The 26,282-nt window shown below is 45.7% G+C and overlaps 1 protein-coding gene across 1 annotated transcript in view; it reads left to right on the top strand.

Moving 5' to 3' along the window:
• LOC138526001 (interleukin-18 receptor 1-like) overlaps positions 1-26,282 on the top strand; it is a 181,283-nt gene that overhangs the window by 4,955 nt on the left and 150,046 nt on the right. The window contains exon 3 of the mRNA XM_069636291.1: positions 20,901-20,963. Coding sequence (XP_069492392.1) covers positions 20,901-20,963 — 63 coding nt within the window. The remainder of the gene's footprint in view (positions 1-20,900; positions 20,964-26,282) is intronic.

The following is a 26,282-nucleotide window of genomic DNA, read 5'->3' as shown; positions in this document are numbered from 1 at the left end:
GCGCACAGGCTCACGCAGTGTTGTTCTCTGGAAAAAATTGTACTTTTCCATGAATCGAACCCAAAGTATTTTAGGAGTGGCTCCCAAATGTTTCAGTTGTCAGCATTTGCATTGGCCGGAAACGAAATGCCTTCTCTAATGGTAACCGATGAAGAAAGCTGAACTACATATAGAAGATAAACTGATATGTTAAGTTAAGTGAGCGGATAGCTTTTCAAAAGTACCCACATGTTAAAAATGAAATTACCCAAATATCAAGTCAGTCTTCAGAACAAAGAAAGAACAGTTCATTTTAGAGATTGTGTCTATTGGACAAAATGCTACTTTTAATACTTTGTTGTCATGTATAACTCTTTATTATTCGTAGGAAGGGGCCTCATGCGTTGGTGGATCTAAGTTTCTGTGCATTGTTTGCAATTCACAGAGAAAACAATTGTAATTGCAATCTGCCATTTCTGTGAATGGTGAAGTTATTTATATGTATTCATATTGAATCCACCAGCTATTAGAAGGGGAGGATTTTTGGCAGATGGACATAGAAATCCATAGCATCTCCACCTGAATCAAAATCTGATGTGGGCAGGGATGCAATTGGATTTCTATGGTGGAGCTAAACTGGGTGGTGGATTCTCAAATTTGGATCATTCCCTATCCCCTCACTACACTGCGATATGGATCAATGAAAAATATGCAATTAAAGAAATACATGTTTGAAACGTGTATGCATGCTGTTTATGAATTCAGTTAAAAGCTAGGCTCAAATTTATTTTCAAAAACATTGGACCAAGGAAAAAAAGTACTATTCAGATAATGATAACTCTATCATGAAGACTTTTGGTCCGGAGCACGGAAGATTAATGTGCTACCAACGCATCTGAGAACATTTCTGAACTGTTTTTTTTAGATCTCAGTATATGTGTTTTCGATTAAACATCTGGCCCACAAGAGAAGTTTTATATCAGAGGAAAAAGCAGAGCACGGAAATGGTTTGCAGATTATGTCAAACGAAAGACTCAGAAGATGCAATGAAACACTTATTGCTTATCTGTCCGGCTATGAGAGTGGAGAGAGACCTCCTCTTGGGAGAGGCCATGTTGAGATATAACACTAGATCAATATATGACTGGTGGAAGATGAGGGTGGAAAGACAGAAAACTCATATAAGTCTGGCTCTGATTAAATTCCTGCTGGTCATATTCAAGAAATTCGGCGATAAGCCTGCATGAAGAACAACTGGCACATTGACTCTAAAAGCCTGATTTTCCTTGAATAATGCATTTCGAATAAGATATCTATTAATCTGTTTGAATCTTAATTTTATTAGTGGAAATATTTTATATGTTGACATTTGTGTCCAAAGGTTTCCTACATTGTAAACCGTCTTGAGCCAATAAAAAAAAATATGTATTTAAAAATTAACCTATACACTGCGAAAACCCGCCAAATATATCTGCTTCAAGGACCAAGGCATAATCAACAAAGTCAGGTTTATTTCTACAGAGCTGAAGAGAAATGCACATACAAAACTGCAGAAAATCCCCATCTGAATAATGTGTCCCTAAGCATAGGTTTCTCAATGCTTTCATAGGGTTTACAGAATGAGGTTCATACAGTAAACTAGTATGGGGCAGGTAGTTGCAGTTACATTAACAATAAGGAAACAAAAAATCCTTCAAGCTTTAGGGGCAAGACTTAAGAGCACCAAGTAATTCCGGTACAATTCTGCTCGGGCTACCCATGTGGCACAATCTCTGCCTTTGAAGAACCCATAATCTGGTGACTAGCTCCTACATGACCAACTAGTGTTCCAATTTGCAGTTCTTTATATGTGCGAGACACACAAAACTCGGCATGCCTAGATCCTGGACAGAGAGTAATGTCACAGCTGCAAAGCCTTATGAGCCCTCTAGTTCCTGACAACCAATCACAATCAATCATGGCTCTGCTACATCACACCACTAAACAGGGCTGTATTGCTGCTTTGTCAGTGCTTATCAGAGAACATAATATACTGTCAGTTCCGACAGTTCACCTCTTTTGTGCTTTTCACACAATTAACATATATTTTATTTTCTCTTTCATTTCGCTTCTTTACAGTTACGTGTTTCTCTTCCTTCAATACGTCAATACTCAGATGGGTCTTTCTTTTCTGTCCCTACCTATTCATGGTCATCCTATACATGTATTCATGTGTATTGATTTATTGTTGTTGCATATATATGTTTTGCAAAAGAGAGTTTTTTTTGCATCAGTTTAATGTCTGTACTATCCATCATCATAGATAACATCTTCGTATAAACATGCAGGGAATTACTATAGATCTATTATTTGCAGCACCAGCAAAGAAACAAAGCAGCTACAGTGGTGATCATTGCTGTAATGAGTATGGCCCAGATACAATGGTCTGCTGTTTTGAATATCTGTTTGACATGACATATATGCCCTTCAATGTGCAAAGTGTGACTGTTCAAAGTCCTCACATAAATACGTTTCTCTAATTTTCACATGTCGCTTGCAGCAATATAGTTCAGGCCTAGTATCCTGGATGTGTTTTATCAGAGGCAATAACTCCAGAAGGTTATCAAACAAATATGGCTCTATGGATGATCACTCAAAACTAATTAGGCAACTCGGATTCACTTGCATTTAATGTTCTGAAAGTCTGTATACATTGTGTTAACTTGGATCATCCAAACCTCACAATGAATGATGAGGTCTCATCTGCAGCCAGTGCACAAGTCAGTTATTATCCGATATGTTGGAGTTCACACTTCTTTGATGGGCCCAGAAGCAGCTGGAAAACGTCCACAGGTTTCTCTTGTGCAACAGCACACCTGGTGCGCCTGAGGCACTATTCAAAACTTCTGACCAGGACTTGCGAGAAATGCCATTTTGGATCACTCTCAGACGGTAAATAAATCAGTCTTGAATTTCACCAAAACCAATGTCTTACTTAATATTTCTACCTGATAATAAATACAAGATTTGTTAGCACATTTTGTATGATGTAATTAAATCTCCAATCATATGGAATTCTCCCATGGTTCCATTAATGTGAGAGCTGTGTCCTGACTTCCACCACGTTCTCCAGCTAACCCAACCTTTATTTATGGACATGGGCATGATATAAATGCTAAGAAGTTGCTACCAAATGTACCCCATCCAATATACAGCATTTTAGAAACACTGCTTCCTGATTTCAACAGTTAGCATGTCCTTCTGCTGTGTCAGATGTATGTGTCTCATGTAGAACAATTTTGAAAATGGATGCAAATTAAAAGTTCAATATTGGCTAGAAGCATTTCATTGAGCATGATGCTGCTTTGACTGTTGTCCACTTTACAGGGTGTATTACATTAATCAGTGTTTTGTACCATGTCGTTTGGCTTTTCAGAACAAGAGCCCCTTAAAATTCAATTCTTGGGGGGGATATAAAGTATAAGTTGGCTCAGGGTGCGCACAGCTCATAACACTGGGATTATATCTAGACATGCAATTTCCCCATCTAACAAACAATGCACAAGATTCACAAACCTATTTTTCAATAGGTCTGTAAAGTAGGCCCAAAACTCATTACCACATGCACCCTCGGCTGGGAACAATCCAAAAAAAATTCAGTATTACCTGAATAATTGGCTGCTTATAAAGGGGAGAGTGACGTCACACTGCAAAATGTTGGACGATAGACATGTGAATAGTAATTTCTTCATATTTATGACAAGGGGCACTATGTGTCTTCTCCCTGACTGACTTTGACATGTATTCCCCATGTCTGCACATATTAACCATGCTTAAAATGGCATGTGGATTGAGCCGCAGACCAGATATTCTTCATAAATGCACAGTGAATTGTGATCACTTTCATATTTAGTAAAATGCAGGCCGTGAGATTTGCTTCTGCATGTTACAATAATAATGTACAATACAATAAGGTTTTTTCCAAGGTTTTTTCCTGGGTTGTGCGCTAATGGCCATGCAAATACTAAAACTGCATTCTGTAATTTTGAACAGGATTCTGTAGTCCCTCTGACACATTTATTGTAAAAGTGCCTAGTTCTGAATGCCGAAAACCATCATTCCGTAATATTTACAGAACAAAGGTGCTGTCAACTGAACACTTTTGTGGGAAAAATGCCTATTCTCAAATGACGATTGTGTCCTTGATATTGTTGTTTGGAACAATTTTCAGAGCTGGGCAATTTTTTCTGATTGAAGGCGTGAATAGGGACAGACCAACAAAATATATAAATAGAGCAATCTCAGCCCCTACTCACAGCTATTCGCTGCAGCGGAGCAGGAAGATCAGGAGGCAGATGGCTGGAAGAAGAAGAAGGAGAAGAGCAGTTATGCTTTCCAAGTGGAAGGGGTCCACTCCCTTCTAATTCTTTTACTGGATTTATGAAGCCCCACTCTGGATTCTGGCTATTTTGAAGCTTTTTTGAGCAGGACTTGAATTATTTTTGAGCTGCTTGGGGGAAGTTCTTTGCTTTTTCGGACGGCATTTGGCGAGTCAGTGGTACTTTCACCTTCCTAGGACCAGAGAGGGACGAGGCAGATTACCTTCAGGTGTGCTGCTCCAAGTGCTGCTAATTAGCCTGCTTCAGCAAAGCGCAGGGCAGTATTTAAGCAGCTTCCTATACGAACATAGGTCTCTTGAATTGAGTTTGCTCCCAGCCCTTTTTGCCTTGAGCCACGATATTCTGCTATTTCCTGTTGCTGTCAGATCCTACTCCTGTTCCAGTGCCCGGTGCTCCCTGCCTGGCAGCCCTGCCACTCCCCTCTGCCTTCTGCCCTGCTCCACTGGGCTAACTGCCTGCAGCCTGCTACTCTCCTCTGCCTTCTGCCCTGCTCCTCTGGGCTAACTGCCTTGCAGCCTGCTACTCTCCTCTGCCTTCTGCCCTGCTCTTCTGAGCTTCCTGCATTGCAGCCCTGCTCCTCTATTGCAGTCATGGTTCCCTGTCTGCAGCCCCTTGCTCTCTACCTCCTATTATCTGGCTCCCTGCCTGCTGTTCCTTCTTCCTTTCCTTCAGTCTGTGTTTCATGGCTTTAGCTTCCAAGTTCCAGTCATTGGTTTCCTTGTATCCGTCTTCTGTCCAGCCCTCGTTATCCCACTTCAGAGCTAGTTTCCTTGTTTATCTGTCTTCTGTCCAGCCCTTGTTATCCCACTTTAGAGCTATAGATTCCCTGTAATCTGTCTTCTATTCTTCCCTTGTTTTCCCAATTCAGAGCTACAGCTTTCCTGTTATCTGTCTTCAGTCCTGACCTGGTTATTAGAGTCCAGATTTACAGTTCCTGATTACCAGTCTGCAGTTCCAGTCTCCTGTTTTATTGCAAATAGATTCTTTTATACTTGCTTTTCCCCTTCTAAACCTTGCTTACTTGACTGCCTAGTTGGCCCTAGTTATTTATGTTACGGTTCTTGTCGTCACTTGTGCTTCTGTTATTCCTTTGTTCAGAGCTTGCCTACTGGGCTTCCATGGGAGTTATCTCCATGACAAAAACTGCAAGTGCACAGTTGCCTTTGGTCCCTCTTTTCTCCACTAGTTTACTAATATTCCCTATTCCTGCAGAAAATGTATTAGACACAGCACAGAAACACACACACCTTTATTTAACTGCACACACACACACACACACACACACATACACATACACACACACACGTCATTCCAAGACATCAACTGTGCACACACCTAAACACATAAACCTACCTCAGCACCACACTGCTTACACTACTACAGCTTTGCATGCACACAGTTGTAACCAAAGTACTCCACACACACAAACACTCACCGCCAGCTGCAGTACACATATGCATCACCCCTGAATTGCACTAGACAAACAAACACACACACTCCCAGACTTCAGTGAACTGTACATAACACACACACATAGACACACAGAACGTTCATTGTTCCAGTGTTTATGCACACATACACACACCATTTGCATCTCCACACTGACCTGACACATACACACACACACACACACTTAACCAAATGAACACACCAACCTGAGCATTACATCACACATGTGGATCCACCCCCTGTCTTGCAATGCACACACAAACACCACCTCAGATGGCACTGCCTAAACACACACACACACACACACACACATACTCCACGCAAAGTACTGCAAACAAATTACATTTAACTCTCCAAACCATAAAACACATGCACACACACACACACTTGCTACACCTAGATATAAACCACCCTTTTAGTATGGTATATCCAGCTACTGTAACCTGTAACCTCCCCTTCCCGGGACTTCTATTAAGCCCAATCACTTTATCCACCATTGTTTACATGCTGTGTTTACACTATACACAGTACAGAAAAAAAACCAAAAATGCACACACCCTACCCCAGCGCTCCACTGCACTGATTCTCTCTCTCTCTCTCTCTCTCTCTCTCTCTCTCTCTCTCTCTCTCTCTCTCTCTCTCTCTCTTCTCTCTCTCTCTCTCTCTCTCTTTGAATTTGTCTCTCTTTCTCTCTCGTTCTCTCTCTCTTCTCTCTCTCTCTTGCTCACTCTCTCTCTATGCCTCCCTCTCACACACTAAAACCACACCACTTTGAATGCTCCACTGTGTGCACACATGCACACAAACACTGCATAACCCTGTACACCACTACACCCCTAGACTCACGCACACATGCACAACTGCCACTCATTACACACAATCAACACACCCTGCCTTACATTGCGCACGCGTGCGCGCACACACACACACGTGCGCGCACACACACACACACATACACTCATCATGGAAACCTTTACTGCTGTGATGACTGGGAATATTGGAATTTGGGCATGCTATGCTTGATGGACATGCTTGTATCTTCCTTTACCGTGATAGGAGCTACCTGATATCTGTGTACAGTGCACTCTGCTACTGCTATGGTAAATGGGCATGATAGAGTCTGGTCTTTATGTTTTAAGTGGGCATAACTTATTGGACCACCTTATTGCATTTTCATCTGATACTGCAGTGAATGATCAGACGCCATCACTCCACACGAGTCCCGGACCCCTTCAAGATGGCCGCCCATGATTTCATTGCTGCATTCACATCCCTACCTCCCTCTCCAGGCATTACTGCACTGCCATTGGACATCCCTGCCTACTTCTAGGCAAATTTGTCACCTGGAGGAGAGAGCCGGCCCTTCCCTGGTTTATAGTCATAAAGTCGAATGTCATAATGTCGAAAATCAAAATGTCTAAAAAATAAATGTCGAATTTTTTTTTTTGGTTGCTTTTTGTTCGAAATAGGGGGGTTCCCCCCAAGCCTCCTTTTTGTAATTTTTTTTTGTTTTACCCCTTTTTTTACCCCTGGAACACCAAAAAAACATATTAATAAAAAAAAATATTCGACATTTTTTTTTTTAGACATTTTTGCATTTTCAACATTATGACTGCACACCCCTTTCCCTGTAAAGGCCCGGATGGTAAGGCCAACAACTGTCCTGAGACTGTCCAGAGCAGCACAGCGACCAGGGCCCGCCATCCTGCCCGATTATCTACCGAGGTAATCTGACTCTTGACTCTAAAATACCGTCAATATTTTATCCACTGTTCCAGTCGGAGCTTCAGGATAACCCACATCCGCATTGTGTCTACCGCATAGTCTACCTGCATTATCTTTTATCTACTGAATTAACTCATTAACTCATTTTTGTATTCACGTACGCGTGTAACCCAATGCTGCTACTCTAGCCACGTTACGTGGGCATCTGCATACGTATTCCGTTGTCTGCCCAAAGCCTCTGGTACCTGCCCATGTACCTTGTAGCCTGCCTCCGTGCCCACATCACGTCTCTTTCACATGTTACTAAGCAAAGATTTGACCGCTCCATATTACTAGACTTGACCCTCAATCTATACAAGCCCCTCTGTCTCCATGCTCCCCAAGATTCTTACGCTCTTAGTACTTACCCTCGCTGAAACGTGTTACTCACCTATTATCTACTATATCTTATGCTTGTACCTATTGTTCATGTGGATTAGCTGTCTGTCTATTATCTTGCCCGTAACTTGTTATTCTCCTTGCCTACACACGTTTCAATAACACCTCACATCATTGCTGCCTATACTGCTTGTTACCTTTAGTAGCATAAACTCTTCACTCTACCTGTTTCGCTTATAGAACACTACTCACACTATGGTCTTCCACTAGAGTGCATGCTGATACCTCATATCTCATTGGTCGCTGACCATACTGACCTTAATCCTCATCTACACTGGCCTGACCATACCAGTCAAGCCTCACACCCACATGAACCCCAACACTACTGTGCCAGGCCCTGCTACGCACCCTTGCTCCTCACCTCTATCCCCCAGCCAAACAATACCCTCTACACCACAGGGCTCCTGTGCTCAGAGCATCCCCATCTCAACCTCACCTATCTTAACTGCTGCCAATCCATACCTTAATGCCCCAGCCCTTTGGCTACAACACCTCACTGCCAAACCAACACCCAATCAACCATGTGCCCTAGACTAGGCTCCAGATTTGTGCGCTCAGCTCGTCAACCACCACACGCTACGCCACAGATATGCATTCACACACCTACTACCCCTCACTTTAAAACACACTCAACAAATTTACATCCAACTTCACCCACGCCCCCAACCAATTCCAACAACATCATAGCCCACGCCAATCCTAAAGACCACAACAGCAAGGGGGCTCTTATCAAGGCAAGGGCCCTCACCGTCCATGTGCTTGCTATTTCTGATCTTATACTAGCCAGTGACCTTGACTTCCTTGCTATTACGGAGACTTGGTTGCATGCTGCCTCAGAACCCTTCCTCTCTATCACTATACCCAATGACTATACCATTATTAGATGTGACCGCAACACCAACAAATCCAAAGGCGGTGGCAATGCCTTCATCCATAAAAAATCTCTTGGCTTAAGAATCATACCTGCTGCACAGCTCCCTTCAGCTAAACTATTATTGGTTAAACTCCCCATCTCCCACAACCAAACCGCCACCCTGCATCTGATCTATAGGCCACCTGGACCTATCACCCCCTTTTCTGATGACATCTCATCATTACTGACAGACAAAACTAAGACGAACTCACAAATAATACTTCTAGGCGACCTCAACCTGGGTCTCAATGATGTTAATGACCAACTAGCCCTAGACCGTGCTTGTTCTCTCACTTACTTAGGCTTCACCCACCGTATCCTTGACCCCACCCATGCCAAGGGTAGAACCCTCGACTGGCTGGTCGCCTCCCTGTGTGCCTCTACATGAGGAGCAAGTGCTTGATGCAGAGATACCATTTCTGCCCGGCATGCCCTGTCTGAGGCCGCCATGCCCAGCCTGAGTGAGCGGGCCGTGGACTGTGCTGCCCACTGCTGGAGATCCACTTGCCTAGCAGGGGGTTGCACGGATTGGGCCACACGTTCCATGCTCTCAGCAATCTTATCAATTGCTGCCCCCTGTTGTTCTGAATTGGCACACATGTATTGCTCCAACTCAGTATACCCCGGTGGTGCACGGCCCCCGCATTGCCGGGCATGACACCTGCGGGCCCAAGGAGCCATGGTCCTCTCTGGGTTGGCACCACTGTGGCTGCAAGACTTCATCCCTCTGTTGACGTGATGCCCCAGGCACATCATCAACTTGTGTGGAGTGTGACCGTGCGTCCCGATCCACCACAGGCAGAGGTTCCAACACCGTCTGGCCCCTCAGTGCAGGTGTCGCGGACAGAAGATGGTCCACATCAGAATCACTCACTGTCGACGAATGGACATGACGCGCATCCAACTCAACCTTGTTGCCAGAGTGATCATCCAAGCTAGACTCATTGCCAGCCCTGGACACGATGGTCTGGAGCACAAGTGGGTTCCCGTGGCCTACCACCCGATGAACCCCACTTGTGCCGGGTTGCTGATGTGATAGCAACCCTGTGTTAGGATTGGCATCACCATCCTCTGGCTCCATTGCATCATCATCTGTAATGTGGAAGAAAAAAAACATGAGTACACATGTCAGAAGCACATAACCCACACACACATAGACATCACATCGACATCCAACACATGAAGCAGACATGTCACACACAAATTAAATTCTGGCATGATCCACTGGCATTGATATGCAAACACATCACAAAAGCAGAAATGGATGTGTGTAAATTGCAAAGCCTACACATGTACAGATGTAGTATATCACCTCCATCATACACCACCACGTGTCACAGACAGAAATGACAGATGGCAAAAAAGAGATGGCACATACCATAAGCATGTCTGAACTGCAAAATGGCCACAGCTGCAAGTGATTCCAAACACACCATGACACACGTAATATGCATGTACATACGCATCACTAAACCATCATCACTAATATAGCTTCATCCATCTGCAGCTAGGCCCGTACTGGGCGTCATGGGCCATGTAGACATAGTGAAGCGAGGACCTGCAACCAGGCATGAGGGACCATAACGCCCAGTATGGCATGAGCTGCCGGCCATGAAGCCTCCAGAACTCCCCTCAGGGCCTGATTGAGCACATTGTGCATTGATTGTGCCCTAAAACATTTTTCACTGTGTCAAAACATCACGGCAAGGCCCCACCAGATTAGCTAAGTGGGCCTGGGCGTACACATAATGCACCACAGTGCACCTTCAGGATTGTGCCAGTTGAACATAATGGGTGGAATGCTGAAATCACAGCAGCATTAACGTTAATCAACTACATTTTAGTCATTCAACAAAAAAGCTGCAGAGAATGCATGTGTAAATGAACACCTTCACACACACATAAGTGAGTAGCTGCAATGTTGCACTACACAACGTTGAATCTGCTGGCATATGTACATGTGAAAGTGTTCAAGAACGCCCGTGTTCATATACACCCATATGGTGATTATGAACAGCAACCTATACAGCAAATCAAGCAGCTACAACGCTGCTTGCTTCGATGTATGTGAAAGTATACACATACTCACGTGAAGGCAGCTCCACAGTCATTACAACCCGGTTGCCAGGCAATAATCAATCTGCGGCCTATACCAGTTGGTATAGGCCGCAGATTGACCAAGCAACTTTGCTAAACACCCACTAGGGTGTTCCAATACTGAGTACACATGTCACAGGATGCACCTGTGCCCGTGCCTTTCATGACAGTAAAGGGATGACAATCTGACCATACATGCCAGGTCACTTTGACATTGCCGCAGTGAGTAGGCATGTAGAACGGTGTAACATGGCTCAGAAGTGGGGTGGTGCAGTGCAGACGTGTGTACGTTAACAACTATCTACATCAACAAGTACATTATGATCTCAATCAATAAACATGAAGGCAATGTAAGGGCAAGTTCAGACATCACGTGCAATGTGTTGCCTGGCTACAGGCAATCCCCCCACCCCTTTGTGAAAATGCAGGGAGGCATTGCATGGCAGTGAAAGGTTGACCAGAGAACTGTGTATTGGCAGACAGTGTTGACCTGTGTCAATTGCATCATCTGAGTCAACTGACAACACAGCAGATGAGCATGGGACAGTAAGCAGGACACATGATTAACCCTCAGTAGTACACCGATTTGTGCAGAAGCCACTACACCAGTTGAACAGAGTCAGGGGGCCTGAAACAGGGGGAGGCCAGACTATGACACCCTAAACATGTGTGTGATGCAGGACTGAGCCAGAGTGGGCATGGAATTGATGATCAAATGCCATTAAATGTATGTCATCCTGGACACGTACTACAATGATCATCCTGCCAAGGACACATAGGGGCATGCATGGAATGCACATGGAGCATGAATGGCACTCATGTCCCTGCGGAGCATCTGCCATCTGCACAGTCCGAGTGAGACACCCTGCATCAAGGACAAAGGATGTTCCCCACAGTATGTGTCTGGCAGGTTGGCAGGGGGAAGTGTGCATGTACATAGGAGCATTGAACAGGCCATTGCAGTAGTCCAACATGATACCCACCAATGCCATGGTGAAATTGGGGTGCAGGGGGGTGGAGGGGCAAGCGAGCATGCCTACGTGGAGTACCCGCATGCAGGAAGAACACACATGCACGTCAGTCATTCAATGACATAGTCCAAGTGCTGAGTGGAAAGACACCCCAGGCTACATGCAGAAGGGCCACTGAGCTGGAAAATGGACCGGAGGGGCAGCAGGTGACTAGCATGTGAGTAGGGTGCAAGTGTGGTGATGAGGACAGTCCCCGTCTGCTCTACAATTCCAGCATGCTACACAGCAGGCACGCATCAGTGCAGCATTGCATGATTCGCACATGAGAACCATGTACACATAGCGTGTAGTGGCAGTCAAGCACAACACATCAAACAAGCAAACCACACATGGGCTGTACAAACACGCAACAACACTCACTGGACGGGGCATCAAAATCCAGCATCTCTCCCACTCCTTCGTACAATTCTGCCAGTATGAACTCTGCAGCGATCAACTCGTGCGAAGTGAGATCTTCCACCTCAGGTGGTGGCCCACTGCCAGTCACCCAAGTCATGGCATAATTGGAGGCACGTTTTAGCTCAGCACAGCGTCGGAGGTCATCCCAATGCTTTTTGCACTCCTGAGCTGTGCACACCTCATGTCCGAATGCACTGACACGCTCCGCAACATTCATCCAGTGGTACACGCTGGGCAGCCGTAGTGTGACAATTTGGGCCCACTAGCATATCACGGTTGTATCCCGACATGTAGTCCACAAGGAAGTCCAGTTCCTGCTTGCAGAAAGGCTTCCTCCTCTTGATGTGCCAGAGGCCTGAGCCATGTCTGGGGTCCCAGACTCTTGTACAGGTGCAACCTTCCTCCTCTTGGGCAGTGATCCGGACCCTGACTGGCAAATACCGCCCTGATCAGTAGGGGGAGTGGCACTGGTGGATTGAACTGAGGGAGTGGCAGGTGGAACTAGGACGGAAGCCCTGACTTGCGTCAGTGGCTGCTGGGTGCCCTTGACTGGAAACTGCGCAGCAACATCTGCTGTGCCATGGTCATTGACCAAGACTGCCCTGGATGGCAGACTCACAGCCGAGGTGGTGTCAGCTGCATCTGCCCATGCAGTTGCCAACACGTGGTTGCTCGGGGCATCAGATGACAATACTGCCTCATATGTGCCTCGGTCAAGCCAGCCCTGCGTGCACTTGCCACGTGCCTCCTGAACACCTAGAAATCATCCTGGGACTCTTCAGGTGCCAACGCAGCATGCGCTGGCAGACCCTGAGCCTTGGTGGTGGTGGCCACAGCTGCACCTGCAGCTTCCACTACCATTGGGCCCGTGGCAGTCGATGAAATGGACTGCCGGGTCACATGGGTGCCAGTGCCAGATGCAAGAGCTGCATCTCTCGGAACCACGGGGGGTGGTGGCATGACTGCACCAACACGTGGCAGAGCTACCTGCCAAAGTGGCGCACCCCTGCCTCTTCCCCCTCTGCAGCCATCCTGAACACCCTGGAGTCCCCCTACTCCCTGATCACCCTGGCCATGTCCCTGATCATGCCCGCCACGTGGAGGATGCCCAGCTGAGGCGCCCCTCACCTTTCGTGGCCTCCCAACCATGGCACAGATGTAGTAGTGCCAATGGGAGGTGTACACGACAACTGTCCTGGGCAACTGGGGTGAAGGGGGTGGGGTACTAGATGTTAACAGCACCCCTGTGTGCCTGCAAGGCTGTATGTGACCCCGGTGATACAGTCACGGGTCACGCAACGCTCAGGCACCCCAAAACCACAGTAAAACCGTGCACGAAACCCCCGGTAGCCCATGTGTGTACACCTCCCGCAGTACACAGTGACACCCGGGGACACGAAAAACACGTACACGTGGGACACGCAGGTTACTATGACCTCGAAAACGGGTATGTGATACTCAGGGGGACCTGCAGTGGGAAAAATAGCATGCGCAACTCACTGTCTGACTAGCATGGTATTGAAAAACACGCATAGCCAATACCTCCGCCAAAAGAAGAGATACGTCCGTGATCCGCTGTGAAGTAGTGATGGCGCCTGAAACAACCACAAGTAGCAACACATGCGTCGGTCTCCACGAAAAGCACATACAACAAACTGCTGGCCCGCTCACCTTTAACCTGTGCTGAGGGTAACTCCCGCGCGCGTCACGTCACTTACGCCTTAGGCCCTTTCCTCGAATTACACGCTATAACACGTGGACGTGCTGTTTTTTCACAAGCTGAATCAGCATGCACCCGTGCCGAGGGAAACACCTGCATGTGTTACATCACATACGCACTTACACGCTAAGGGCCTTTCCTCGGATTACACGCTGACGTGCTGTTTTTTCATTGCAAAATCACTCCTTATCAAGATGGCCATGCAACAACACTCGGAAGACCACGCTCCTTTCCAGAAGGCCATTTTCCTGCCCCATAGAGCCCCGATCTGACTCCCACCAGCCATATGCTGCTGCCTGCCTGCCTGCCTGCTGGCCACATTCTCTGCTCTTTGGTGCCTGCACATCAGCCATCTGCAGGGGTCCAGTTGCTGTGACCACCCCTGCTGGAACAGAAGACTCCCAACTGCAGTTCCATCGCTCCACAGCCCAGCACCAGGACCCAGTTGCCCACCCACACCTACCTCGGGGGTTGCCATGTCGGGGGAAAAACCATCTGAGACCACTGGCAACCCCCAGCCAGAGAGGCAGAGGGCTGCCAGCTTCACAGCAGGAGCGGTTGTCATCCTGGTGGAGCAAGTCCTGGTGCATTATGATGCCCTCTTCAGAACAACACACGCTGACAAGGATGGACGGAGGAGGATCTGGAAGGACATTGTGGTTGCCATCATTGCGGAGGGGGTGGCAAACCGCGACCTACCACACGTCCATAAGCACTGGGAGGACTTCAAGTCCAGGACCCTCATGAAGGCCCGGCACCTCTTGGATGCAGTGGATGCAGTGGGGTGCCGGTTCCGCCTTACCAACGACCAGATGAGGGTCCTGGAACGCATACGCCCAGCGCTTCACCGCCAGGTCCTCGAGAGGCAGACCCATCCAGAGTCGAGCGGTAAGTGTCCATGTGTACTGATTGGACGCAGTGCATGTTGAGGTGTGCCAGGAGTGTGCAGCTTAGACATAGGTCTGGAAAGGCCCATGTATGGATGTGTATGTGCAGGGACATGAGCCTGCTGCATGTGAGTCCAGTCATGTGTGATGCACATCAATGGTGTATGTGTTACAAAGCATGATGCACAAATACATTTGGAGACGCACACGTTACCATTTCTGTGTATGGACTTGGTTGGGGTGTGACACATGGATGCTGGTTCCACCTTCATGTACGTGCACAGTGTACATGTGCGTGTGTTTGACATGTGTGCAACTGTGATATGCTATGGATGCATGTTACACAGACATAGGGAGCCGATTGGCATATGTGACATAGTTGTTGGTGATTGCACTGTGACAGGTGGTGGAGATGTACAGATGCATGCCTGTCTGGTGGCATTTGTGCATGTGTTTGGCACTCCTAATGTTTCTTGTGATGTCAGGCTGACCTTTGAAGGTTCATGCTGTTGTGTCTGTATGGATGCTGCTGCCTGCTGCACCATTCCTGTTAATTTGTGCATGTTTGTGGGTTCAAATGATATGTGTGTTGGGGAGTGTGATGCCATCTGTGAAGGTTGACACTGCCACTCATGTGCAACTGTCATGTGTGTATACAACCATTGTACGGTGCTCTGATGCCTGTGTTCTGGCTCTCCCTGTCTGCAGCGTCGACTGATGAAGAGGGCGGAGACGGTGCTGTGGAGCACAGTGGCAGGGTTGCCACCGCCAGCCATAGACACAAGGCCCAGCTCCCCTCCCGGGTAGTCATCTCTTCGGGGAGTGAGGAATCTTGTGCTGCATCCATGGCCGCAGCTGTAGTAGGGGCAGCTGAGCCCCCAAAGGGGCCTATGGAGGAAGATGGCACGGAGTCATCCAGGTTGGTGGGGGGCTTGGTTGAGGAGGAGGCCGCGGAAGGCCCACGCACGGGGCCTGGAGGGGGGATTCCACTGGTGCTAGTGGTGCAGTCCAGGGGCAGGGACAGGAGGCAGCACAGGCTGCTGTGGAGGTGCCTGTGTGTAATCCTGTCCCTGATCCTGTGACTGCATCATCCAGCACCAGCAGGGATGCCTCCGTCCAGACCCGTTTTCAGGGAGGGGATGCACAGCATACAACAACTAGCCTTCTTCTCCCTGCAGACGTTGCAATTTGTGACCGTATTGAGCCTGTCCTAGCTGGGATGGTTTTGCGCCAACGGGTTATTCGGGATGACGTGTAGGGTTCTGATCTGGACAATGCACGTCATTTCGATTACCTCTTTGGCCACGTCTTCCTACTAGGACAGGTCTTCGGCACTGGGTTCATCTGTGTGCTGGAACTTCTTGCGACCCCCTCCTCAACTGAGCCCCCTATATGCCAGTCATCCTCCGTGCCATCTTCCAGCCCAAGTATCACCAGGGCCCCCTGTGGAACTGCACCTGAGCCGGCGGCCAGGCTGGTGGAGGACACATCCCTGCCACAGTCGGGAGTCGGAGGTCCAGCAGGGGTGGCCACCCCCACCAACTGGACCCCAGCAAGAGGAGGACGTGCAGGCATCAACAGGCAGGGCACGTGCACAGCAGGAGCAGGCTCAGGGTGGGAGCGATCATGGCTCGGGGCCATCAACATCACAGGGGCAGGCATCGGCCTTCGGGCAGGGGGACCTAGGATTGGGAGTGTCTTCCGTGTGGCAGGGATTGGGCCGGCAGATAGATGTGGAGCAGCAGCGGGCAGAGAGGGCACGGCTCACAATGGTCAGGGCAGAGAACTCCATGCGCCAGGCGTTGAGGCATGCTGCGGGCCTCGAGGCAACTCGCAGGGAGTTGGTTGAGGCCATGGCTGCATCACTGCGAGACCTCGAGGCCAGGGAAGAGGCCCGCCACAGGGACATTGAAGTGGAGTTCGATGATTCCCTGGCCCGGGACATCAATGAGTGAGCCGTGGGACTAGGCCGCCGCCTTTGTAAATAGTTATGTAGGTGTAGGTTTCCTTTTTGTTTTCTTTTTTTCTTTGGGGCGCATGGACTATTCCCCGCCTTTTTGTATATAGTTATTTATTAGGTAGGATTTTAGTTAGGTTTCCTTTGGATTGTTGGGCTCATGGACACTTGGATGTTCATTTGTATATAGTTCTGGACCTGGATTGACTGAATTTTTTTTTTGACCCATGGTCGAATACTTTGCTTTTTTTTTATTTGCATTTTGTTTAATGGACGGACCTATTGGAGCCATTTTACCTGGATTTTTTTGGTTACAGCATTCATTTTTTTTAATCATTTTGGGAGTTCCGGACTTTGATTTTCTTATTTTCTTATTGTGTGCTTTTGTTTTATTCATTTAGTTTATGTTTTAATACATTATTATTATCTACTTTACTTCTCTCATTCATTTTGTGCATGTCACAATTTGAGTTTTCTCAGTCATGTGTCGCCATTTTGTTGTTCTGAGGGACATGTATTCATGGGCAAGCTGGTTATTTGTTTACATCATGACATGGGGAATTCTATGTGTAGTGGATGGAATGCTTGGTTGGTTGTTTGGACTGGGTGGCGTGGGGTGGGATTTGGATGGCCATAAGGGCCATGGCTCTGGATTGTATAGACATGTTGGGTGGGGGGGCATGAGTCGGGGCCTGCTGGCAGGTGCCCGTCAATGGGGGGTCAGTGAGGGGGCATGAGTTGGGGCCTGCTGGCAAGTGCCCGTCAATGGGTCATGGGGACGGTGGATGGTCTGCTTGCTGTATACTGGGTGTGTGCAGGAGTTTTACACGCGATTTCACTGACACGAGCGGGGTACGTGTATTCCAAGGGGTGCGCTGGGAGTTTTACATGTGATTTCGCTGGTGCGATCGGGGTACGCGTATTCCGAGGGGTGCGTGGGGAGTTTTACACGCCATTTTGCTGGCGCGAGTGGGGTACGCATATTCTGAAGGGTGCGCGGGGAGTTTCACATGTGATTTCGCAGGCGCGAGCGGGGTACGCATATTCTGGGGGTGCGCGGGCAGCCCATCACCCCCTTAAGGTGCAGGATCGCAGATATTGAAGGATGTCATAATTGGAGGCAAAGGGTAATTTGTGTCCAATTGTGAGATCCTTGCAAGCCAACTAGAAATCTGCTGGAAAAAGCTAGTCCACCAAACTGCAATTTGTGTGACTCCCTGCATTCAACATATCTGCTATCCTGCACCTTAGTCACAATAGTGACCTGGTCAGTCCGAATGTCTTCCTAAACCAGTTCGAGGTGAGACTGTTCCATTTTTACAATTGAATATTGCATACACAGGATGATTGGCCAATACATTTGCTGCCACGTCCTAGAAGCAGATTAGCTTTGCAAACTAATCGCGAAGACAGTCCTGAAGAAGGTGGCATTAACCCCTCAGACCACCAAAATCGGTTCATACACTGTGGAAACAGCAGAAAGGTCCCTACCGCACAACACATCATAGCCACAGGGAGACTAAGAAACCTTAATATCCCCCCCCCCCGGCTTAGTCTTCATAATATGATGGTTTTAGTCTTTAAGTCATAGTTAACTTTTTAATTAGGGTTCATTCGCCCTCAGTAGGGGCCAATAAAGTGATTTTTTACCTTAATACTGTTCGGGAATTAGCTTTTCCCTGTATTTTAACTTTTCTAAGAAGCAAGGTCTTTGATTTACGCTGATTACTCTGAACGAGTATTTATCAACAGTGCAGTGCCTGGGCCGTCCGTCAATCAAGCATCAACGAATGAAAGAGAAAAAAAGAGTTGAAATACTAGTAAACTGTTCTCCTCTTATTCCATCCACTATCAGACTGACCAGGGATTGGGACCAAGACAGGTAGGGACAGATAGAAGCTTCTCTGTCCTTTTATTTATGTCTTGTTGTTTTTCTGCTTGGTGACAAGTCCAGGCAATTAGTCCAAATGTGTAGACAATTTACAAAGTCAATAGTGTGTTCACTCACAAGCATTATATATGCCCGTTTGAGTAAATTATGTTTTTGGGGTTTGCTTGTCCCACCACCCCCTGTTTTCGTATTACTATATAGTGATTGGGCATAACCCTTACTAATCTTTGCTAAGCAGACCACACCCTTGTGTATCTTTCTCCTCTCCACCATGTCCAAAAATAACATCACTCCCAGAATGATCCACAGCAGCACTGTCACCATCTCTGGAGCCTATCACACCTACATCTTCCTTCTCACACAAGGTGCCGGCCTATGTCTTGATGGGATATGCCGACTCTACTATTACTTTTCTCTCCACATCTATTGCCGGCTTCTCATGTGAGGTGAAATGCTATCAAAGAGATCCATCTCTAGAATCTCACAAAAACCACAACATTAGCTTGTGAACGTGCATAGCTTTTTCCACTTTTATTGTTTTAGGGGTAGAAGCACTAAAGCAAAAGGTTATACAAACTCTTATCATTCACTTTATTTAATTTATTTACCACCTTACGAATTCTAGTGCTCTGATGAGCCAGCAGTGTGTTCTTCCTGTAAGTAAACGCCTCAGAGCCACGTTATATATTTCCGACTACTTACATTGGGTAGGGGGGGAGGCAGAAAAATCAATCCAAGAATATGAAGAAACTCATACTAAGGGCCCAGTTCATGGAATTGTTTGCATGGTTTAAAGTGACTTTGCACTGCTGACGCAAACCTTGATTCATAGAATTGTGCAAAGTGGATTTTTGCAATGCAAGTCAGTGCAAAGTCAGTACAAAGTCAATTTTGCAGTACACGTGTATTTTTGCAGTGCAAAGTCAGCGCAAAGTCATTTTTGCAGTACAGGTGTATTTTTGCAGTGCAAAGTCAGTGCAAAGTCATTTTTTTTGTAGTAAAACATGTCTTTGTGACTTTGCACTGCCAAAAATACACTTTGCACAGTTCCACGAATCAGGGTTTGCGTCGGCAGTGCAAAGTAACTTTTCAACATTGCAGAAGTCAGTTTTAACCGTGCAAATAATTCCATGAATCAAGCCCTATAAGACATAGTCAACACTTCATTCAGAGCATGATAATCACTAAGAAGAACCATACAATGATGCACTTCACTTTCTAAGAAAAGATGACAGCTGCTACCAGCAACCGCCAAGAAGAACACAGTTGGAGATGTAGTGTTTGAAGCCTGTAGAACATTATCTCTTCGTCTGCAAAACATGCATGAAACACTCAAGACTCTAATGAAACAATGTGGTCCTGAAGAAGGCGACACTCGACAATATCATAGTTGAAACTAGTGTTACGGCTCAGTGAAGATGCAGCCACATTTAAATATTACAGGGCACACCGACTAACTAGTTGACTGCTTCTTTTCTTTCTCTCTTATTTATTATTATCTCTTGCACTTATGTATTTATTAATTTGATTATTTCATGTAAATTTGTGATATTGGGTACTAATTCACTTAATGTCACTAAGGGACTTTAACTGATTACGTCATAATGAACTTTATTTTCACACTTAAACCTTAGAATATGGTTAAGCTTATTATTAAAGTTGTTACATGTGTATGTGGAGAGTCGTTTTCGATTTCTTTCTGAAGTTAAACTATTTTTCGGAAATCACACTGCTGAGTAAGGATGCCAGTTATTAGTGCTTATTAATTTGAGCTATAAATAAATACAACTCTTTTTTCATAACTAAACAACCAATTCATCTCTCTAGACACTCCCCATATTTCTTCTTTTGCATATGTTGCACTTTACGGATGAGAAATACTGAGCATATTGACAATGTTGACCATTTATTTAGTGCACTCTACCTGCTGAATTGCATTTTAGATTGGCCATGGCAAGCAAAATGTATTTTAAATGCAAATCGTATGGTGTTGTATTGTTTTTAACATGCTTGCCCTTATTTTTTTCTTTCTCAGCTTTTGAAGAGGTTATAAAGCCTGGCATTATGGGGGATTCGAGTGTACAGGTCATAGAAATAGGTAAGCAACGCTGCGAAAGGTTTTATGTAATGGCGGTATATTATTCTACCTAAACCCGATGTGAAATAAATCAGAATGATGCCTGGATAATAACATAATTCCCAATCTACACTCATTGATCAGTCATTATTACGACAAATGCTCTAAGGGCCTCATTACGACCCTGGCGTTAAGGGGTTAACGGCGCTGTAAAAGGTGGCGGCGCCGTTACCCCCTTAACGCCTGATTACGAGGTCCCTTTGCGGGTTGGCGATTTTAACGCCTGCTTTTTGCAGGCGTTAAAATCCAACCCGCAAAGGGACCTTGGTGCTAAGTACGGCGCCGCAATTTGCGGCACCGTACTTAGCGCCTTCCCCATTCCCATTGAGCCCTATGGGGCAAAAATGGGAATGGGGAAGGGCCCATGGTGAATGGGGAATTACCGCCCCGCCAACCTTGGAATGGGGCGGTAATTCCGCCATTCACCATGGCGGACCCCGGCATGGACCATGGTGCTAATAGCACATGGTTTAGCGCCGGGGTCGTAATGAGGCCCAAAGTCTGTTCTTCGGAATAGGAGAGGGCACCCACTAATGCAGTCAGGGGGCTTGATTACAAGGTTAGCAGCAGTGGTAAAGCATAGATAATACTTGATGTTTTCTCATTCTGCCAAATCACGTTTCAGTAGCACAACCCTTATATATTTTTTTTTGTTGCTTCCTTCACACAAAAGCATTACCCACATGTCCGAATGGACACCTAACGGTGTAAACCTTAGGAAGAACAGAAGGGTCTGCATTACTCAAAGTCATGCTAACCCCTCACATTACCACATGCTTAGTGTATCTGGTAACAGTCATTTAGTCTGGAGATATTACGAGAGGTGATGACGACAAACTCATAAAATAGACCGTTAGTGGTATCTGTGGTCAAGAGCTGGCACAGGTGAAGTGTAACACAGCAACATTTAGAAATAGAAAAAGGACAACATAGAGATTTTCTCAAAACATACTTTTGTGAGGTTTAAAATGATAAAATGAGTGATCATGAAAGAGTATGGAACTCGAACTGAATTAGGTAAAGCAGACAGTTTTATATAGGTGATTTTAATGTATTTGTTGGTTGTCTAATGTTTACTTTTGTATTTTTGTATTGTGAGCGAAATTGTTTAATGTGAATATGCATATACAAAACGATGTGGTTGAATGTATATTAACTAAATAAATACAATAAATAAACAAAACATACTTTTTAACTCTGTAATAATTCAGGAAAATGCATCCTTTATATACCGAGATAAAATGAGATTATGTAAAATACTGTGGTGCCTTTGAAACTCTAACCATCTGGCTGCTCCCCAGAGAGCTTTGACTTGTGGGTGTCTTCTGGATACCCATATGTAACTTTGCACAATTGAAGGGGAGGTAAAGTTACCACACCATGCACTTGCTGGCTCTAGCTTTGACCACTGCGGTACTACTGTCAGATTTTGTGTCCCGTGTATGTGTGCTCATCTTTTCATTGATGGGGAGAGGGCAATGAGCACTGCAGAGAAGGTTTCTATGGGGCACCAGATGCAGAACTCCACAACTTTTATTTACCTCTCTTCTTCAAAAATCACAAGGAGCAGGCAGCACTGGTTACTGAAGGCGGAAGCAGAAGGGATCTCTGGCATTGAGGGTCTCTTGCGCTGGTGACTAAGCTGTGCTGATCTATCGGGAGAAGAGAGCGCACCTCAATGCCTCCTCTGGTGAACCTGAGGTTGCATTCATTTGAATATTTGGCAGACATTCATTCAATTGATGCTGCTACATTCAAACTTCCCTCGGCATCTTCTGAAGCTTTAGCTCCGGTGTGGATTGTGGTTGCATCCGGACACAAATAAAATGTGCAGCCATATCTGCTTCTGTTTACTGCAGTCTTCCCTCTTCAATGCAAGCAGATGCCATGAGCAAATTTGTCTTTCCACACCCGTATTCCATTCACTCGTGCAGAACACTATGTTGCACTCGTTACTGAATTTCCAGTTGGTAAAACCCCAGGTACAGAAGGCTTTAGTCTCCTTTAATAGTTCTCAAAGGCTGCCACCAACCAGTGGATTCCACACACCCGACTGTGGAAGGAGACTCACACAGGGAGCATCGCACCTTTTGGGCACCCACCTCCTGCTAGGATTCTGATTTTACAGTGCCTTGTATTTAAACATGAAGGAACTCATGTTCGAGTTCTCTGTGAATTGCGTGTAGGGGACCAGCTATTTTACCCTTTTGTGTAGGCAGGTTCCTCTGTGCAATTTACAATATTTGCATGGCAGAGTACAAACGTTTGGAGCAAAAAGGTGGTGTACAAGCTTACTCCACTGTGTAAATTGAGTAAACGCTGCCTGCCATGTATGCTGTGTGCACTGCATGGATTCCAGGTAGCCTCTGTGGATCAATACACAGAGGTACAGCTTGCTAGATCCCAGGGTGTACTTAACAGGACACGCTGAGTAAATCAAGCACCTTGTGCAACAGCAGAATGAGGTGCAGATTTACCAGTCGCTGCCCTGGAGATAGAAAACATGATGAGGAATGCGTTCTAGCAGCTATGGGGCTATCAGAATCACTTAACAGGAGGCAACATGTGACTGACACCTGTCACCTTAATTCGGTAGGTGTAGCCAGAGGTGTAGACAGGGTAGGGCCTGAGCGGGCAAAACCCACCCATAATCTGTAAATGCACACTCAGCAGCCCCGTGTGGGCATTTACAGATGTTAAAGTCACTGTGGTGGACCCAACTACATTAGCTTCAGGCCCCACTTGTTATACAATCCCGGCTACGTCGCTGGGTGCAGCTCAACCTGCTCCTGCCAGATCGGGGACCAAGGAATCTAGCGATGTTCGGTTTTTCAAACTCAAGAACCTCACTGAGCTGTGATAGTTGCTGGTATGTTCTGGAGAAGTTCTGAAAAAAGTACTGAGAGAGGACATCACTCTTGAGGAACTGATCCAATAGATTCGGTCCTGCTTTAAAGGGGCCAACCTTTGGAAAATCCATGCTGAGGACAGTCAGCCACTGGCATGGTATTGGCAGGTCCAAGTATGAAGAGGGATGCAGAAACATGATCTCTAGCCCTAGAATGGCAGCCACTTGAGGGATGGAATTCTGAAACGGAGCTACCTGCATCTGTTGACATGCACTCAGCAACCTGCGTCCTTTGCTAGATCTTGTTGGACTGTTGCTAGAGAGGATTCTGATGTAGCTGAAGGAATTGCGGTTCCTCACTTAAAGGACCTGTCACCAAAGTTCGGGAAGGGGGGATGTCCTCCACTTGATGATCTCCCCCAACAGAACCATGAAATAAATACTAGTTGACCTGGCCCAATCAAATCATTCTGTATGGTGCTGGGCACCAAGCATTCCTCGAGGCTGACCACAAACTGTGAGATAAAAGGATTAAAAAAAGTAATTCATTTACATTCATTAAGATCAGAGTAATTCCCCAATTCTCCTCAATGACAGTTCTGTATAACAACTTTATGCTCATTCATTGTGACTATGAATTGTCACTGAAATAGCACATTCTTTCCATATTCATTGGCACACATCATGTTTCGATAAACATACTTCCTCACGTACTGGAGAAAACAAAATACTGCACACACATTTTACCTAGATTTGACCACTGCTGCACTAGATAACTATATGCACTTATGTAATCAAGGTTTCACTAATAATCAATAAACACTAGATGTATCTAGCATACCGTACAAGAATCTGGCATTTTCTCACTCTCACACTGCCTCTCCTTCTGTCTCGCTCTGTCTCTCGCTCTTGGAGTCCCTTTCTCTCGATGCAGATGAGAGTCAGCTTGTCATGTGTGAAGTTGCTAGGGTCACACCAACTGTTGCTAACAGCAGTAGGACCACTGAAAAAAAAACATATGTCTTGCTGGGCGATGTTGTTTTTTTATGCTTAAAGTTAGAATGAGAGCAGCAGGGACATAGCTATTCCCCAGGGTGGATGCCAGCCTGAAATTTAGAGACATGCGTTATTATTGGTTGCAAACTGGTCCTTTTGAACATTTTACAATGCTTATTTCGAATTATTACTTCCTGCATATGTTGTAGTCGTTATAAGAATGTTGCACTTCTCATACTGAACACAGCATATTACCAAAAGACAGAATTGCCATATAACATACTTTCCAATTGAAGGTTATCATTTCAAGATGGACAGGCTGTTAGACCCCTTTAGAATGATGCTTTCAAAATACTACTATGATAAATGGAAAAGGGACAAATAGCACCAGTGATGGTCCCTGGCTGCTTTGTTTAAATTCAAAGAGCATTTTGGGAACACAGAAATGACCACATATCTTTATAATTTACAAATATGTCTAAATTATGGATTGTGTGCTTAAACTACTAAGTACATAAAATACACTCGACATGGTGCTTACTTTATTTTTCACAACACTCACCCTTGAATTAAAGTGTATGCAACAATGAGCCAAATATCATCTTTCAGACAGCCACAGGTTTTGGATGTGAGGATAAAGGTCATCACAATGTGTCACTCCATTCTGGGCTGAGAGCTATCCTGCTTCTTGTTTTTGTGCATAATGTTTCCTCTCCCATATGTGAAGAGTCTCATTGCGCTCGGGAGATTTACAACATTTTAAGAGAGTAAGGCTGCAGTACCCATTGCAGAGACAGCCTTAACATGGTTTATATAGGATTAACTAGAACTGGTATTCATCACCTACCTGTGCAATAATATTCTAAAAATTAATTACAGTGTTCTACGCTGAAGGCCTATTGGAAATCTGACTGCTCTGGGCACAAGCATCTTCGACAAAGAAAGGAGGAAGACATTCCACTATCTTATATAAAACATCATAGACATAGAAAAGCATTGAGGGACTAATTCTGAGGTGTAAAGTAGAAATGTGTCGTTCCTTCGAGGTTTGACACGTATCTACATTGAACCAGATTCTATTGGAAAGTGTCAAACCTGACTTGAATTCACCATTTTTGTCTCCAGTTGAAGGCCTCAATTGACGGCTTGGTCACAGACCTAGTGACAATACCAACGACCGAGCCACCAGTACAAGCTTATTCTGCTCACCTAGCACCACAGTTACACTGAAAAAAAAGAAAAGTGCTAAAGAACGGCACCTGTGGGGCGTCGTTAGATAAGAAATAGAGCAACCTCAACTGCGTACTACAAAACAAACAAGTTTGCTCTCTAATGATTTACTATTGGTTCAAAGTCTCACCAGCAGATGGCGATCGAGTGCAACAAAATAAATGAAAAGAAGCACATGTATCTTTCATATATTTGCTATTGTAAAG

This window comes from Ambystoma mexicanum, chromosome 7p, assembly GCF_040938575.1.
Source record: "Ambystoma mexicanum isolate Mex_15411 chromosome 7p, UKY_AmexF1_1, whole genome shotgun sequence".
NCBI lineage: Eukaryota > Metazoa > Chordata > Amphibia > Caudata > Ambystomatidae > Ambystoma > Ambystoma mexicanum.
Note: the sequence above shows the minus strand (reverse complement) of the source record. Positions and strands in the feature narration are given on the sequence as shown.